The sequence below is a fragment of the Mandrillus leucophaeus genome, unplaced genomic scaffold (genome assembly GCF_000951045.1).
Source record: "Mandrillus leucophaeus isolate KB7577 unplaced genomic scaffold, Mleu.le_1.0 Scaffold431, whole genome shotgun sequence".
Taxonomy (NCBI): Eukaryota; Metazoa; Chordata; class Mammalia; order Primates; family Cercopithecidae; genus Mandrillus; species Mandrillus leucophaeus.
In genome coordinates, this window is record NW_012104599.1 from 1,327,320 (window position 1) to 1,346,964 (window position 19,645).

General features: G+C 44.6%; 1 protein-coding gene across 2 annotated transcripts in view; it reads right to left on the reverse strand.

Moving 5' to 3' along the window:
• Positions 1–3,276: 3,276 nt before the first annotated feature.
• Positions 3,277–19,645, reverse strand: part of LOH12CR1 (loss of heterozygosity, 12, chromosomal region 1) — a 111,098-nt gene continuing 94,729 nt past the window's right edge. For both annotated transcript variants that reach the window (XM_011993640.1, XM_011993639.1), the window contains exon 4: positions 3,277–3,979. In XM_011993640.1, the coding sequence (XP_011849030.1) occupies positions 3,749–3,979 (231 nt within the window). In that variant the 3' untranslated portion in view covers positions 3,277–3,748. The remainder of the gene's footprint in view (positions 3,980–19,645) is intronic.

Below are 19,645 nucleotides of genomic sequence, written 5' to 3' on the forward strand. Positions count from 1 at the left end.
TCCCAGCTACTCGGGAGGCTGAGGCAGGAGAATGGCGTGAACCCGGGAGGCAGAGCCTGCAGTGAGCCGAGATCGCGCCACTGCACTCCAGCCTGGGCCACAGAGCGAGACTCTGTCTCAAAAAAAAAATTTAGGGGGGTGTGGAGGTATGCGCCTATAGTTTCAGCTTTGTTTCCCCAGGGAAACAAAGACATGACATCTGTAGACTATCACTTGCTCTTAACTCCACAATTCATTTATTTTATATATATATATATATTTTGAGATGGCATCTCGCTCTGTCACCCAGGCTGGAGTGCAGTGGCACGATCTTGGTTCACTGCAACCTCTGCCTCCCGGGTTCAAGCGAGTCTCCTGCCTCAGCCTCCCGAGTAGCTGGGACTACAGGAGGCCGCCACCACGCCTGGCTTTTTTGTATTTTTAGTAGAGATGGGGTTTCATCATGTTAGCCAGGATGGTCTACAATCTCCTGACCTTGTGATCCGCCCACCTCGGCCTCCCAAAGTGCTGGGATTACAGGCGTGAGCCACCGCGCCCGGCCCATTTATTATAAATTTATATACACGCCTAATACGAGGAGTGAAGGCCAGTTTCTAGCAATCTTCCACTTCGACCAGGGAAACCAGGAGACTGCAGACAGAGGCCTATTTGACAGTGTTCATAAACAGAAATGAACAGATCGCAAGATAAGCAAAACAGGCTCTAGAAAGCGCAGCCAGTGAACAGCTAATTTATAATTAAAAGGAAGAAAAGCAGCTCTACCTTGGGAGCTCGGAATTTAAAGTCACCACCAAGACCTAGGGTCACTGCTCCGAGACAACAGGTAAACATGTTCATTGTAGTCGAGAGCTTAGTATCAGAATCGTAGACTTGGAATCTTAGAGCTGGGAGGGCCGTGAGAGCCCACCCAGACCCGCTCACGCTGTAGGGAGGTGGAAACTGAGGCTCAGGGAAATGAAATGGCTTGCCAAAGATTAAGGCTAGAAACGTCCAGCCAAGGGCTTTTTCACAACTCCTATCCCTGAAATACCCTGTAACGGCCAGATAGGTCATGGGGTATTAACCAACAAAGAGATCCAGCATGACTGCTTCTTGAAATACAAATCACTCAGATTCCCAGTTTCCATCAGGAAATAGCAACACATCAGAGGGAAAGGACTGGTAACGCATTGCTGCCAGTCAGAGGTTCCAGAGAAGAACCACTAGCAATGATGTAGAAAGAGAGGATTGTGAAAGGGGTTTGACCTAAGCAATTAGAGGAGCTGGTAAAAGTCTTGGCTTGGCTGTTTCTTCCTCACCAGACCACAGGCCAGGTGGCCGGGAAGGAGGGTGGGGGAGAGCAAGTACAACCCAGACCTGCAAGCCACAAGCCGGGACCTGCACCTGTCTCTCACCAGAGCCCGCACTGGTCTCTCCTCATCCCCAAACCTTCATCCTTGTGGCTACAGACCAAGAAGCTGGTCCTCATACTGGGCCCAGGGTTTGGAAAAGCCAAAGGCAGAGTTCTGCGGGAGCGGGAGGAGCTGTGGGCCCAGTGGCTGCCCACACCACAGGTGCAGGAGATCCATGGAAACGTGCCCGAGATGGAAGAGGGCCTGACCTACATCGGCTTCCAGTGAAGACACACGGCTATTGCTCTACTTCCACTTCCAAACCTCATGCAAACCTCTCTCGTGGCCAACCCTCACCAGAGAAACAAACAAGGGAGGGAATACTGGGAACACAGTTCCGTTTAGCCAATTTCACGACACTGCAAAAACCGCAACATGCCATCAAAATATTAAAATAACCAGAATTCTTTCCAGAAGTATTGAATTTGCTTATCGTTCTTCTGCCATACTTCTCTGCTTCCACCTAAGTAGCCTATCACTTACCTACTCAGGACCCCAATCTAAGTGAACCCCATGTTTTGTCTTCTACTTTAGAAGTAGACACAGTTGGCTGGAGAGCTGGCTGACTGCGCGGTTTGTGCTGCGCTGGGTCTGCCATTCTGCCCTGTGCCAACCACTAACCGCTGTGGCAGTGGAAAGGCTCGGCCATCCCAGGCTGGAGCTGCCGCCCACTCTGTGCTTTCAGGTGTCACTGTATTAAGTGCAGTGAGGATAATGGCACCTGAGCTGTTCTTGTAGCTCTGTAAACAGCCCTTCATTCTTCGAAGCTACAAACATATCCCTGTGTTCAGAACTGGGTTCTGTATACTCCAGAAGAAAGACAATGATGGTGATGTCTTAAAAATACCATTTTTTGTCAATCGAGGTGAAAGAAATAGGAATATTCATTGTATTATTCTTCCAAATTTGCAAATGGAAAATTAAAAAAATTTTTTTTTTATTAGCTGGATTTGGTGGCACATACCTGTAGTCCCAGCTACTCAGGAGTCTGAGGCGGGAGGATCACCGGAGCCCGTGAGTTTGAGGAGGCAGTGTGCTATGACTGCACCGCGGAGCTCCAGCCTGAGCAACAGAGCAAGACCCTGTCTCAAACCAAGATTAGAATCAGATCAAGTCTAGGCGAGATACAGTAAATTAAGTGGATCAGTTTTAATCTTGTGAATCTACTGAAGGCTCTTTCTGGCATCTGAAAACACCTCCCGAGGCTTGCAGGAACACAGGGAACAGGGTGCTGGCCTGCATGGCGTCCTCGCCCCAGCAGCTCCCTTCAGCCCTGGCTCGTAGGCTCAAGGCGTCTGCCTAGGTCTGCTCCCTGCATTCCATTCTTTGCTTCTCCAGTCCTTCCTTCCATTAGAACACCTAGGATGTGCAAAGTACAACACTAAGCACTTTCGTTGTGACTCAAATCACTTCCTTTCCTAAACTCCCAGAGAAATTCAGCAGCTTTTTGAGTTTTTTCTTTTCAGAAACGAAGGCCTGAGGCTGTTCGGCCATATCTGTATCCCTGGCGCAATATCGGACACATCAAATGGGCGCAAGAAAGGTCTGTGGAATGACAGATCTCTGCAGTCAGCGTCCAGAGCCTTCCTGTCCCACCGTTTTCTAGGCTAGTAAAACCACATGCTGGTTAAAACCTTGTTACAGAAACTGGAATCCTGCCAGTGTTGAAAAGAAAGCTAAACTATGCATCAAGGAAACCGGTTATCAGTGGAGATGAATCTGATGAGGGTGTGGAAAGGGAGGCTTCAGTTTCTGATGACGACTAAGGGACACCGTAACCTGACAGTCAACAAAAAGCCAGTGTTCCACCTGGGCAGGAAGACGCGCCCCAGATAAGGGCTCGGTGTGACGGAAACCGGGTAGAAACAGGAACAACACAGAGACCTAGATTCAGTGAGTTTTTCATGTTGACATGTAAACCAGACAGCCCACTGAAAATGTCACGAGGGCACTGAGAACACAGAGCTGCTTAAAACATTCTCCCCTTGTCTCCGTATTTTCATTCCAGTACCTGGACTACACTACATACTCTCAATTAACAAACAAACAAACAAAACAACTAAATAAAAATAATTCTCAATGCAGAGTTCTTCAAAGAATTCCTAATAATTCACATGTTCCAGCTTCAGTTATCACCGAGAACTGGTTTGGTTCCTCTCACATAGGGAAACTGCATCAAGGAAAAGAGTTGGGCAAAGTCAGATTTTCACGCCTGCCGGACTCCTTCGCACCCACGTCAGGGAGTACCAGAGCCTCCCGCTGGCCTCCAGCCCTGGTCAGACGATACGATGTTGGCTCCAAACCTCCTCAGGGTGTCGGTGTCTGGGGCTCCCGGCCCCAGGCAGGCCGGGCGGCAGCTACAGCCTGAGCTCGCGGTCGGGCTTCATGCTGAAGGGCTCCAGCCGCTCGCTCTCGGGCAGCAGGCTGTTGAGCCTGTCCAGCAGGGGCACGGTCTGGTCCACGCCCATCTGTATGCGGCGGAGGATGGCGGACATCTCGTTCACTTTCTGGATCTGCTCGGCGTACTTGGCGTATCTTTTCTGGCGCTCCTGCATGAAGCTGAACAGAGTTTCTACAGACAGATCCATCTGTGGACGGGAAAGAAAAGTACATTACACCTCGTGTAATCAAGTCCTCTCCGCAGGGCCAGGTGTCCACCCTGTGAGGGACAGAGTCCCGCCGGCCAAGTGCAAGCAGACAAGTTTTACAGGAAGCACCCAGGGCGAAAAAGCCCCTCAGGGACACAGCTTTATCAACTGCTGTGCCAGAACCACCTTTAGAAGAGAACTGAGAGGGGACTGTCCCCGGCTCTATGTTCTGGGAATGTGCCTTATTTGTACCTTGTTGAGATCCTGAGATTTCTATCTCCCTATATGAGGGGAATTGTGGATGTGGAAATCCGTCAGGCCAGGGCTGAATCTGGCTCTGCCACACGCATGAGCTGCTAGTACTTATCCTTTGTGTCTCAGGTTCCTCATCTAGAAAAAAACTAGGAGCAGATGGGCGTGGTGGTGTGGCGTGTACTCCCAGCTACTTGGGAGGCTGAGGTGGGAGGATGGCTTGAGTCCAGGAGGTCGAAGCTGCAGCGAGCCATGATCATGCCACTGTACTCCAGCCTGGGCGACAGAGGGAGACCCTGTATCTAACAACAACAAAACCCAACCCCCAAAATGCATGTTCTTCCCTCACTCTTCCCCGAACGGCTGCAGTTTGGCAGTGACTCGGGGAACACGGCAAGGGAAGGGTGGCTGTCCCTGCCAGGGCCAACAATGCAACCAAGGCTCCTGTTCTTACAACAGACCACACTGTTTTTTGTCAAAGTGTGAGGACTAGCTCACGTGCCCTTTTCCCCCATTAAAGAAACTGCAGGCTCTGGGCTCCCCTTGCGTGATCTTCTCTTCCCCTTAAGAGGCTCTTTAGTACCTACCGCCCAGATAAAAATAGGGAGAGGAGATGGCCATCGTGTTCAGCACCTGCACCCCTTCCTCAGCATGGACCCCACTTCCACCCCCTCACCCCTTGTTTCCGTCCCAGGCCAGGAGAGACACAGCTCAACTACCGAGACCCGCACTCCTATCCCGAGGTTCCCAGGCTCCTCCAGCGCTTCCTTCTGGTTTATCCCTGGAGCACTCCCCTTCCTCACCGTGCACCAGGACAAGGGCTCCACACCTGGTACCACAGAGCCTCGGAAAACGGCTTCGAGAGACACAAAAACAAACTAACAAGAACATGGGGGACCAAAGCCAGCCCCAAGGAAAAAAAGTTCCCTTTTGCTATCGTGCGTGGGGAGGACATGAGGGGCGGGAGGCGACCACAGCACCTCAGTGCTGCTGTCCTCTGGCAGGCCTGCCCAGCTTGCTTGAGTGCCTGCAGGGCAGGAGGAGCAGCTAGTGGGGCAGGGGGAGAAGGAGAAGAGAAAAAAAAAAAAACCATCAGAGCGGGAAACCCCAAATAATGTGGGAACAATGCACACGTTCCGGGGTTCTCTGCAGCTCTGTCTGGCATTCAGCACTTTGGAAGTAGCGAGCCAGGAGATTCCTGCGGTCCTGACAGTCACCCGCCAGGCCTTTTCAGGGTGGCCTTGCAATGAGCACCGAGAAACACTCCAAACACCTGAGAGACAGCGGGGCTCGGGGGAGCCAGGTGGGATCCTGAATTGGGAACCTTCTCGGGCATCATTTTACTTGGCGGGGCATTTCTAGCCCTCCACCCGCCACCCTCCCAGAAACTTGAAGCGTTTCTATCTGAAATGACCTCCAAGGCTCTAACTTATCAAGTGTAAAGTCCTTGGCAGTCAATCCATCCCCCTGATTCACACCTGATGAAGACTGTTCATAGCCATCTTCACCAGGTACCTGTCAAATGGCATGTACTTCCCTACACGTTTGCACATCCAGTTGGGGCCCGGGTTTAATGTCGCCAGAGCTTTTGTAAAGGCACTTTCTGTTAATGCTGAGATGAGCACACTGAGTTCAAGCAGGGTGTTCATGCGTGCTGACATCATGTCTTACTTCCATTATGCTCCATGGGAGAAAAAAAAACACAAGAGGAAACTTGAGTTTGTGTAATTTTGAAGATCTCACAACGACAGAACCTACACTAGACCCCAGATCTCCGAAGTCCGGCAGCTCCCCTCTCTTACATGTATTTCCCGAGCAAGCGCCTGTACCACTGATGCTCTATGAGACTTCTGTTGACACGTGGCATGGCCTTACAGAAGACTGGATCACAGGTAGGGAAAGTTACTACCTTTTAAATGTTTCCCCCATTCTTTGTCACAAAGAAAGTCTCAACCTGGTACAAGCAACAATGGAATATCTGGAAAAGGACAGTAAAACTGGTGATGCCTATTTTTGATGTCTCTGCCCTTCGCTCTTGAGGTAATGCTGTCCCTGATCCATAATCCCTACCTTTCCTCCATGAACCCCCAGACACACGCTCATTGCAACACATTTGACGTGACCGTAGGCAGTAAACCAGTATCTCATGCAATTCTCAATCACCATTTTGACAATCTAGGGATATATCCTCATTTGCCTTTCCTACTTCTATTTTTGGCACATGGATTCTAACAAGATAGCATATATACTAACTGTCTTCTGGATAAACAGAGGTGTTGTGATGTCACCTAGGGCTACCTCACTGAATACTCCACAGCCATTCAAAAGACCCAGCTTGGCCGGGCGCAGTGGCTCACGCCTGTAATCCCAGCACTTTGGGAGGCCGAGGAGGGCGGATTGCCTGAGCTCAGGCGTTTGAGATCAGCCTGGGCAACACAGCGAAACCCCGTCTCTACTAAAATACAAAAAATTAGCCAGGCGTGGCCGCGTACACCTGTAGTCCCAACTACTTGGGAGGCTGAGGCAGGAGAATGGCTTGAACCCGGGAGGCAGAGGTTGCAGTGAGCCAAGATCGCGTCACTGTACTCCAGCCTGGGTGATAGAGAGACTCCATATCCAAAAAAAAAAAAAGATCCAGCTTCACACAGGGCAATCTAACCATCCAAGCTGGAGCTAAAGGGCAACCATGAAGCTTGTTTCTGAAATGGATAGTTACGATTTTTGTTCGCCCCACTCATCAATCCATTCATCTACCAATAAAACAACAGTTAAGACTGCAGGTTCTGGAGTCAGACTACCTAGGTTTAAGGGCTACCCTCGATCCAGTATCTATGTGATTTTAGAAAATTACCCAGAAGGGTGATTCCATGAGAGCAAGGATTTGGTGTGCTTTAAACCCTGCTATATCTCCAGTACCCAGCACATAGCAGGTCCTGAATAAATATTTGTCGAACAAATGAATCAAAATACATGTAAGCCTCGGTTTCCTCATCTGTAAGGTAGTGGGGATAACAACAGTGGCTACTTAAGAGGCTGTCCTGAGGATTAAATGAGATTCTGCAAGGAGAACATTATTATCCTGCCCAGCACACAGTTGAACACTGGGTAAGTGTGAGCTATTAACATACAGGCAACAGACAGTTACTGAGTAGCATCACGTGCCATGTGCCATGCACTATGCGAGGTCCTAGGATATAGATATTGAGAACCAAAACTACTTACACCCACACAGCTCACCGTGTACATTAACATGAGTTTTCTTTTCCGCTGTTTCTGTTAACATGACTTTACTATTCCAGGAAACTCAGGCCCAGAAACATATAAGTTGCAAATAACTTTGTTTCAGGAACTTAACAAAAATTAAATGAATAAACTAGCTGATTTTCGAATAGAAAGTGAACAACTCTTTTTTTTTTTTTTTTTTTTTTTTTTTTTTGAGACGGAGTCTGGCTCTGTCACCCAGGCTGGAGTGCAGTGGCCGGATCTCAGCTCACTGCAAGCTCCGCCTCCCGGGTTTACGCCATTCTCCTGCCTCAGCCTCCCGAGTAGCTGGGACTGCAGGCGCCTGCCACCTCGCCCGGCTAGTTTTTTGTATTTTTTAGTAGAGACGGGGTTTCACGGGGTTAGCCAGGATGGTCTCGATCTCCTGACCTCGTGATCCGCCCGTCTCGGCCTCCCAAAGTGCTGGGATTACAGGCTTGAGCCACCGCGCCCGGCGAAAGTGAACAACTCTTTATTCTCCACACCTCCTGCCTCAAAACCCTCGCCTTGCCGTAACACACGACCAAGTTCTGGTCCACAGTGTGTGCCAGGACGTCTCTCCTGGCAGCCTCCAGGCACCTTCCTGGAGAGTCAGCTGGCACGCACTCTTCGTTGCTTCTCTGCTCCACTGTCCTTTCCTCCACTCTGCTGCTGCTGCTGCAATGCAGGTGCACCCCATGTAGACCATGAGAATAACAAAGGTTACATCCTGGAGGTGGCATATCATGAGCTAGAAGCAGCCTGGGTCCGTGAGGATGTCTATGGCTAAGAGTAGACCAGGCCTGAGAGAGAAGAATAAACTTTCATTTTGTAGAAGCCACCATCATTTGGGGTTTCTGTAACACTAGTTAATATAATCTTCTACTGGTAGATATGAATGCTGGCCAGGCGTGGTGGCTCATGCTTGCCATCTCAGCATTTTGGGAGGCTGAGGTAGGAGGACCACTTGAGCCCAGGAACTCGAGAGCAGCCATGACAACACAGTGAGTCCTCATCTCTACAAAAAAATCGAATAAAAATGAGCCAGGTGTGATGGAACACACCTGTAGTCCCACCTGCTCCAGAGGCTGAGGTGCGAAAATTGCTTGATCTCAGGAGGTCGAGGCTGCAGTGAGTTGTGATCACACCACTACACTCCAGCCTGGAAAAAAAGAGCAAGGCCCTATCACAGACCAAAAAAAAAAAAGAAAATGCAATAAAGCCTTTGCCTTCAAGGAACTCATCATTTACTCAAACTCATACTTCGAACTTTGCCCTCCAGATTCATATATCATCTCTGGGGGCAGTCCATTTCAAAGGACAAGTGAAAAAGAAGGGGAGATGATTTGAGGATAGAACTCCAGGCCTCATGACGGTATCAGGCATCTGTAGAACGTGCTCAGGGTTGTTCCAAATACCTTATACGGCTGGTGTGGGCCCATTTGCCTACTTGGCTGGTCCACCCAATATATGAACTCAAAATATTAACAAATCACATCCAGAAATACACAAAAAGGATAATACTTTATCACCAAGTAATGCTTATGTCAAGGAGACATGCTTTTTCCACATCTGAAAAATCAATCGAAGTAACTTGCCATTTCAACAGAATAGAGGTTAGAAATCTATGACTGTCTTAATAGATATAAGAAAAAGCATTCAACAAACTGAACATGCATTTATTATGGAAATTTTTTCAGCAAAGTAGGAACAGAAGGAAACTTCCTCAACCTGATAAAGGGTATCTATGAAAAACCTCCAGCTAACAATATAGTTATTGGTGAAAGACATTTTTCTCCCTAAGACTAGGAACAAGGCAAGCACGTCTCCAGTCTTACCACTTCTATTCAACACTGTACTAAATGCAATAGCCAATGCAATAAACTAAGTAAAAGGCAAAAAATTAGAAAGGAATAAAAGGGTCTTTATCTGCAGATGACATTATGCACTTAGAAAATCTTTAAAAATCCACTAAAAACTATTAAAGTGAAGTTAGCAAGGTTGCAAGATACATGGTCAGCATACAGAAATCAATTGTATTTCTACATAACAATGAATGACAAGACAGTGGAATAAAAGAATACTATTTACAACTGCATCAGCAACATGAAATACTTAGGGAAAAATTCAACGAAATGTGTACAAGACCTGTATGCTGATACTACAAAACATTGCTCTGAAAAATTAAAAGGGATCTTAGGAAATGAAGTATATCATGTTCACAGATTGTCAGATTCAACACAGTCAAGGTGTTGGTGTCAAATTGATTAAGAGGTTCATTTGTAATCCAAGTAAAAGTTCCAGAAGGCATTGTTTTACAGGAATTGGTAAGCTGATTCTAAGTACATAGAATGGCCAAAATAATTGGAAGAACAAAGTCTGAAGACTTACAGTACTTGATTTCAGGACTTACTATAAAGCTATAGTAATCAGGATAGCGCGGTGCTGGCATAGACACACACAGATCCATGAAATGAAAGACAGTGTAAAAATGATCTAAAAATATACGGTTAATTGATTTTTTTGTTGTTGTTACTAAGGTTCCAAGGCAATTCAATAGGGGAAAAAAGGTTTTCAACAATTTGTGCTGGAATATCTAGATATCTACAAAGAGAAAGAATGAACCTGGACCCTTACATCTCACCCTGCATACACAAGAAATTAACATAGAATGGATCACAGACCTAAATATAGAAGCTAAAACTACAGAACTTCTAGAAGAAAATATAGGAGAAAAATCTCTGCTGCCTTGGCCGGGCTTGCTGGCTCACGCCTGTAATCCCAGCACTTTGGGAGGCCGAGGCAGATGGATCATCTGAGGTCAGGAGTTCGAGACCAGCCTGACCAACATGGTGAAACCTCATCTCTACTAAATACAAAAAGTTAGCTGGACGTGGTGGTGCATGCCTGTAGTCCCATATACTTGGGAGGCTGAGGCAGGAGAATTGCTTGAACCCGGGAGGCAGAGGTTGCAGTGAGCTGAGATCTTGGAATTGCACCCCAGCCTGGGTGACAGAGCAAGACTCTGTCTTTAAAAAAAAAAAAGAAAGAAAAAGAAAAAAAAAATCTTTGCTACCTTGGGGTATGCAAAGATTTCTAAGTTTCAATAAGTGTTAACCATAAAATAAAAATGGTTAAATTGATTTTCATCAAAACTAAAAACTTCTCTTAAAAAGATACCATTAAGGCCGAGTGCAGTGACTCACACCTGTAATCCCAGAAGTTTGGGAGGCCAAGGCAGGTGTGCATCACCCGAGGTCAGGAGCTTGAGACCAGCCTGGCCAACATGGAGAAACCCTGTCTCTACTAAAAATACAAAATTAGCCAGGCCTGATGGCGCATGCCTGTTAATCCCAGCTACTCGGGAGGCTGAGGCAGGAGAATCACCTGAACCCGGGAGGCAGAGGTTGCGGTGAGCCAAGATCGTGCCATTGCACTCCAGCCTGGGCAACTAGAGCAAAACTCCATCTCAAAAAAAAAAAAAAAAAAAAGGTTCCATTAAGAAAATGAGGCCGGGTGCAGTGGCTCATGCCTATAATCCCAGCACTCTGGGAGGCTCAGGCAGGCAGATCACCTGAGGTCAGGTATTTGACACCAGCCTGGCCAATATGGTGAAACCCTGTCTCTACTAAAAATATAAAAATTAGCCAGGTGTGGTGGTACACACCTGTAATCCCAGCCACTCACGATGCTGAGGCAGGAGAATATCTCTTTTTTTTTTTTTTTTTTTCTTTTTTGAGATGGAGTCTGGCCTTGTCACCCAGGCTAGAGTGCAGTGGTGCAATCTCAGCTCACTGCAACCTCCAACTCCCAGGTTCAAGCGATTCTCCTGCCTCAGCCTCCTGAGTAGCTGGGACTACAGGTGTGCCACCACGCCCAGCTAATTTTTTCTATTTTTAGTAGAGATGGGGTTTCACCGTGTGAGCCAGGATAGTCTCGAGCTCCTGACCTCGTGATCTACCAGCCTTGGCCTCCCAAAGTGCTGGGATTACAAGCGTGAGCCACCGCGCCCGGCCAGGAGAATCTCTTGAGCGCAAGAGGCAGAAGGTGCAGTGAGTCGAGATCGCACCACTGCCCTCCAGCCTGGGTGACACAGCAAGACTGTCTCAAAAAGAGAAAAAAGAAAGAAAAAGGAAAAAGAAAAAGAAAATGAAAAGGCAAGCAGTAGACTGAGAAAATACTCATAATATTTTATTCCCTATGAAAATAATGGGCAAAAATAGAAAGAAAGAAAAAATTTCACTATCTGTCTATATCAAATGACAGTCTACATCCAGAATATATCAATAATTCTTATAATTCAACACTGAGAAAAAATCCAACATTTGGGATCGTTTCAGGAGAACTGAAAACATGATTGAATTATTGTTCTTGAGGGAGAAATATGGGGTAGAAATGGGTCAGAGGCTGGGGAAAAGTCCTGCAGGAGATCGCCTGGAAGTGGGATCTCACCTTCTTGGGACAAAGGAGCCAAGGAAGTGTTAAGACTAAAACTATTAACAGTGTGGAGATTGCACCCTTGGGCACTGTTAAGGAAGCTGGACTACAGATAAGGAAGAAAAAAAAAAAAGAGAGTAGGCAGATGTTACCCAGACAATTGTCACAACAGAACTCCTTTGCTGAAGCCCTGACACAGTGTGGAAAGAAAAAAATTCTCTTCAGTTTTCAAATTCCTCTAAGGACTCTGGAGACTTCTAGCTTATGACCACAATTATCCCGAATCTCATCCTTTGTCTCTGGATAGTTACTGCTGCCAAACGAGGAGCGGCTATTCATGACACTGATGCCCACTGAGGCTGCACATCTAACCTCAGAGGGGCCCTGTCTCATGGAAGCGGCTGTCCTGCCTGAGCTGGAGTGGCAGAACAGAACCCAATTGCCTTCAGATCCACTGGCTTAAATGCGCAATGGTTCAGCCGCCAAGACTGAGCCAGAGCTTTTACCTCCGCTGTGGGTAGACCACCCAGACCCTGCAAATGACCTATTTAGACATCTGAAATCATTCCTGAGCTCAGGCTGAGTGACTCAGAGTTTGTAGGGGAGGGGAGAGAGCTTCTATAGAAGCAATAAAATAAAGAATTACTGTGAAGTTGAGTAACCATTCCAGTTTTCTAACTAAAATATACATCACTTACGGATACAGACAGTAGCATCAGACAGAACTGTGTCAGCATCTTGCTTCTGCAGATGACTCATTACCTTCATGACCTTGAGCCAGTTACTTAACCTTGCTGACCCTCAACTTCTTTGTCCCCTAAATTGGGGACATTGACAATGCCTACCTTATAGAGTTGACATAGAATTAAACGAGATAACATATATAAAACTCCTAGAACAGTCCCCAGGAAAAAGGAGCTCCATCAATGATAAAATGTATGTGAACTGAAACAGAAACTCTGTCTAGAAACCTCTTTTACATGAAGAATGAAAAAGCAAGATAAGAAACGTAGTGCATGAAAGCAGAAAAAAACAACAAATGACATTTTGTGATATCCAAATAGACACAAGCTATCTATTGTGAAGGCAGGAGCTTATGTGGACGCCTCCCCTCGGTTACATTAACTATCTTCAAGGCTTACACAATCACTCAGATGACAACTTACCATTGTGTTTTTTGCTGACATGTTTTATTTTTGTTCTGTACTTCTGCTACCGAAAATCTTACAACAGAGTCACATTACTCATCCCAGTTTCCTGATAGAATCATTTCGCACTACGTCACAACTGAAATCATTATTTACCTACAAGTCCTTCCATGTGTTTCTGATCTATATGTTGAGAGTAATGAGTAACTATTACCACTGTTTGATGCTGTCCAATATGGAAAAAGGAAAAATACATACGTGTACATGCGTCCATGGATATTTTTCAAAAAATATTTTGAAAGCAAAACCAAAAGCTTTAATAAATGATATCCTCTCCAACAAGAGGGTACAGTGCTTCAAAAACTTTTGTTACATAAAATTTCCTGATAAAATAAGCTTTGATGCTGGTTTGAAGCAGATGGGTCATGCCATGAAAGATGTCACTGTGGTTTGTTTTTTGGAGACAGGGTCTCGCTCTGTTGCCCAGGCTGGAGTGCAGTGGCCTGATCATAGCTCACGGGAGGTCCAAGCAGTCCTCCTACCTCAGCTTCCTGAGTAGCTAAGACTACATGTGCATGCCACCATGCCTGGATAATTTTTGTTTTTTATTTTTTGTAGAGATGGGGTCTCACGATGATGCCCTGGCTGATCTCCAAACTCCTGGCCTCAAGCCATCCACCCCCTCAGCCTTCCAAAGTGTTGGGATTACAGGCATGATCTACCACAACTGCCCTCACTATGCTTGATGTAGTTCTTTTCAAAGTAAAGGTAAACTTTCCGAATTAGTGACATACTACAAGGGCTTATTTTAAGTTAGAAAAGATGTGCAACATAATAGTGAGAACTTCATAAAGATAGTGTACAACTTTTAAATTCTAAAAACTTAAGATGTAGATATGCACGAAATGATCAAAAGCAAATTTAATAACCCTCATGGGTCAAAAGAAAAATAAGCAGGTAAGCTGTATTTCACAGTTAACAAAATTCACATCCATATGATCAATAGACTTATTTTTCTATCCCCAAGATACTTAAGTTTAAAAGAAATGTTAAAAACACAGACTACATATGGACTTAAGACTGCCTTTTTTTTTTTTTTAAAGACCGAGTCTCACTCTGTTGCCCAGGCTGGAGGGCAGTGGTGCAATCTCGGCTCACTGCAACCTCCGCCTCCCAGGTTGAAGCAATTCTCCTGCCTCAGCCTCCCAAGTAGCTGGGAGTACAGGTGTGCATCACCACGCCTGGCTAATTTTTGTATTTTTAGTAGAGACGGGGTTTCACCATGTAGATCGGGCTGGTCTCGAACTCCTGACCTCAGGTGATCTGCCCTCCTCAGCCTCCCAAAGTGCTGGGGTTACAGACATGAGCCACTGTACCCAGCTCAAGACTGCATTTAAAAAGTCACTCATCTTTCCCACCCTTTAAAGGTAATGTTTAGCTTTTAATGTGGTGTCTCTCAGTTAACATTAGTATCAAGGTTAATTTTTATTTGATCTCAATAGATATCTCACTTTCTCTGCACTCATTCTACATTTAAATTCCTGTTTCCCAAGGAGGTCAGTTTAGGAATATGGAGGCTGGGAGGAGGAGGCATGATGGGTTGAGGCCAGCTAACCAAACGCTGCCTCTTTTTAGGGTTCTAAATCCATCCCCGGCTTTGTTCTTTCTTTGGCTGGATTTCCTTCTGGGTTCAAAATGTAATGAGCAGGCAGTGATATGTAATTCTGCTCTTTTATTGTAAGCACTTTGTAGCTAAAGGGGCTAAATGGAAAAGTAACAATTCATCCTGTTGTACAGCTATTCAAATAGTAACATTCTGAGGCCAGTAACAATCTGTTATTTGAAGACGGGCATATTGCTGATTTTTAGCAATGTAAGCTCACCCTTCAAATCCTTGACATCACTAATAATCCATTACCATTAACAAAGTAAGTCAGAAGACCTGAATTTAAACCCTACTAGTTGGTGAACTTGGGCAAGTCACAAGCTGACCATCAGCTTCTACTTTTCAAAAGTGGGGCTAATAATGGCTAATATTCATCCTATCTCATGGCAGTGTTGTAATGGTTATAATGAGATAATATATGTAAGAATGATCTGAAAACACAACACTGCTATAAACATGTATGTTTATATTATTCTAACAATGAATGGCAAAATATGCTTGGAAGTTTTTTTATGGTAGTAAAACTAAGAAGTTCCCAAATCATAATCACCTTCGAAGAAAACTGCTATGATGTTTTATATAAAGCTTCAACATCCACCCTTCTCAGATGTTTCTGAAATTCAGAACTACCAATTCTCCCAATTAGGAAGCAGTTAGCCTAACTATATAAATCAGTCCTGTTCCTAGGGCAAAAATCTGGCCTTGGAATTACAACTGAAGCCATTTATCCAAAGAAGATATACAAATGGCCAATAAACACAGGAAAAGATGTTCAACATCATTGGACATTAGAGAAGTGCACATCAAAAGCACAAAGAATACAACTTCACACCCACTAGGATGGCTCAAATGAAAAGGCAGACAATGACAAATGTTAGTGAGGGTGTGGAGAAACTGGAACCCCTGTGCGTTGCTGGTAGGCATGTAAAATAGGACAGTCATTTTGAAGAGCAGTTTGGCCGTTTCTCCAAAAGTTAAACATAAAGTTACTATACGGCCAGCGATTTCACTTCACACATATTCCCAAGAGAAGTAAATTATATGTTCACCCAAAACCTTGTACACAAATTTTTATAGCAGCATTATTCACAATAGGCAAAGAGTAGACACAACCCAAATGTCCATCCACTGAGAAATGGATAAACAAAATGTGGTCTATCCATAGAATAAAATATTCTTCATCCATAAAAAGATATGAGATACTGATATAAGCTACAACATGGATAAACCTTGAAAACATTATGCTAGGTAAAAGAAACCAGACACAAAGGCCACATATCACATGATTCCCTTTATATGAAATACCCTCAACAGGCAAATCCATAGAGACAGAAAGGAGACTGGCAGTTGCCAGGGGGTAGGGGAATGGAGGTATGGGGAGTGACTGCTGATGTACACAGAGTTTCTTTCTAGGGAGATGAAAATGTTCTGGAATTACATAGTTGTGTAGCTGCACAATCTTGTAAGAATACTAAAACCACTGAAATGCACATTGTAAAAGGGTGAACTATGTGAATAACTCAATTTTTAAAAATAATAAAATAAATGTATTCAAATACATTCAATTCCTTCTCCCAGACCTCTGACAGATACCAGTAATGCATCATGGTTATTCTTTAAATCTGACTTGGACTCAGAACCCGTCTTGACACTGGACCCCAGATGGCCACTTTCGAGTTTACAAAGATGAACAAACCTATCTGGGAATCCTGGACTAGACACTACGAAAGTGGCTCTGAAACAAATTGCTGAGGCTAAGTAATACATTTTTAATCACAAAGGAAGGTGGCAGCTGAATCTGCAAGAGGAACAGTCCAAGGTAAAAAGCTGTGTTCATAAGATCCAGGATCTTTACATTAACTATACCATGCATCAACTAACCCCAAAAGAAGTGTGAGATGCCAGTTCTCAGCAATTTCCTTGAACCTTCAAGCCTACTGATTTTTAAATGGACTCATACTGACAGCATTCGTTTTTTTAAAAATAAAAACTATATTTACAGCACACAACATGTTTTGACATACATATACATAGTGAAATGATTTCCATAGTCATGCTAATTAAAATCTTCATCTCCTCACATACTTACCATTTTTTGCTTCTGACACCTTCTTCAAGACCTTTCTTCTACTTTGCGAACCCGATGCTTGTGTTTTCATTGACTATCCCATGATTTGGTCTTTGACTCATGGTATTAGCTGTCTCCACTCCGAAGGGTAGGAGGCCCATTGCCACAAATCAAGATATGGCACATTCTAGCCCACCTGCCACCCCTATCCCCACCAGACCATGGTTACTTGACCTGCAGTCAAGACAGATTATAAAGTCAAGACAGATTATAAAGTCAAGACAGATTATAAAGGTTAGGGTATGACAGGCTGCAACAAAACCTTTCAGGGTCAACTGTGTGCTTTGTGGCTGTCCAACCCTCCTCCAGATCACCATTCCCACGGAGGGTTTGGGAGTATGAATCTTTCGTGGACGCCTCTCTCTTGCACAAGGGACAACAATGGCCAAATGTTTTCCTTAATTACACCACAGGCTGAATGGCACTAATTACCACATTTTGGACACTTTGAAGTGACCTTGTTTCTGAAGGCAGTAGTTTGCAATGGCAGCCTGTAAGAATAAACTCTTGCCGGTGTGCAGGAGGGAGTGGGTCGGGAAGGATCGCCGGCGAGATGACGGAGGCGAGGTTTGCCCACCGGCCCCCACCCTGGCCCCCAGTGCCCACCCGGTGGGTCCGGCTCAGCCATGATCAAGGCGATCCCAATCTTAACCACCACGGGAAGCCGCAGCTCTCCAAGTTCCATCGGCCCTACATATTTGTGGAAACATTAGACAAATGTTTTGAAAATGTGTGTGAACTGGATTTGATTTTCCATGTAGGCAAGGTTCACAATATTCTCGCAGAAATGGTGATGGAGGAATGGTATTGGAGACAAACACGAATGCGATTGTTACACAAATTGATGCACAAAATAAGCTGGAAAAATCTGAGGCTGGCTTAGTGGGAGCTCCAGCCTGTGCTGTACCAGCTGTAAAAAAAACCTGAATCTTCCTGAGATCCCAAGAAATATTAACATTGGTGACATCACTATAAAAGTGCCAAACCTGCCCTCTTTTAAATAAAAATTTAAAAAGGCTACTCCCAGGTGAAATCCAGGGAGGGGAAGGCATGTACGTTTACCATGCAGTTGTTTACCACAAATAGAGGAGGAGAGTCAACGTTTGCTCTTGGATTTAACTCAAAGCACTCCATAGAAGCTGTGTAAAGTCAGTAAGAAAGTTCAATGTTGCTTTTCTTTTTTTTTTTTTTTTGAGACGGAGTCTTGCTCTGTCGCCCAGGCTGGAGTGCAGTGGTATAATCTCAGCTCACTGCAAGCTCCGCCTCCCGGGTTCACGCCATTCTCCTGCCTCAGCCTCCCGAGTAGCTGGGACTACAGGCGCCCGCCACCACGCCCGGCTAGTTTTTGTACTTTTAGTACCAAAAAAAAAAGTACTTTTAGTACTTTTAGTACAAAAATTAGACAGGGTTTCACCATGTTGGCCAGAATGGTTTCGATCTCTTGGCCTCGTGATCTGCCCGCCTCGGCCTCCCAAAGAGCTGGGATGGCAGGCGGGAGCCACCGCGCCCAGCCAGCTCAATGTTGCTTTTCTTTCTCAGTGATTTTAAAGAAATTGAGTAGTTCTTATGTGATTCATTTTTCTAAACTGCGTTCCTGTGCCCACCTACGGCATGCCTCTATGTATTGGCTACTACAGTGTTTCAAAGTGTTTGAGATATTTCTTTAATAACGTACAACCTAAAATGTTTGTGTTTTGTATGGATCACAAGTGCGGCATTCCTTAATTCCTTCTGCTGTTTGTCACACAATTGTTAAAGAACCAAATATGTATTGCATGGAAACATTATGACGTTTTTCTCTTAGTTTAAATAAACTCCAAGGTAACCAGACTTCTAAAGCACCTTTCTGTTTGCCTGATACCTACTTTAGCAATAATTTTTTTACAACCCTCTGACTCAACAAAGTAATAAAAGTATATTTTATCACTGTTAAAAAAAAAAAAAGAATACATTCTCACCATTTATTCTCACAGGCGTACCTTTGATCTGTCAACCAGAAAAGAGAAATCCCTCTCTGGTAAATCTCACTCCACACACTCTAACAGAAACAAAACTGGCATCCACACTGGTGGACTATTTCTTCTGGTAATCAATGCACATCACGTTACAATGATTTGGTAGGTAGAAGCCAGTACATAATACACACGAATTCTCTAGTTATTTTAATTATTGAAATAAAATAATGTATAACAGTTACAGCTGCTATCCATTAAGTATCTACTAAGTGTCAGATACTGTACTGTGTAGTTTGCATATATTATCTTTATACCTCACCACACTTCATAGGGAAAGTGTCACTCTCCTATTAGAGATGAGAAATTAGAGATTCAGAGGTGACAAAAGATGCCAAGGGCCACATAGTTCGTACTAGCAGTGAAGCCAGAATTCAAACCCATGCTTTTTGGCCTAATTTTTGCCTATCTTTTCTAAAGCGCTAATTAATTCAAATGTCAACTCATTTCAATTAAATACATACCATGTTGAGCAGTGTGTTTAATGCCTTTTTGAACTCCTTAAGAGATGGATTTAAATGGCAATTTTTTATGCTGTCAAGCAGAATGGAAAAACACTGGGGTTTACTTTTCTAATAATAAAAATAACAAATTACCAGACAAAACATGGACATTTACAAAACAAAAACTGAGAGGAGACCAAAGGGAGTAAACTATCTGTTAGCAGACAAACTTCAATGACATTTTCACTGGCAGTTCGTTTGTACACTTTGTGCTCTTGACATCTCACGTGTACAAACATTTCACAATTCTTGACCTTACCAAGGGGGCTTAGACAAAGCA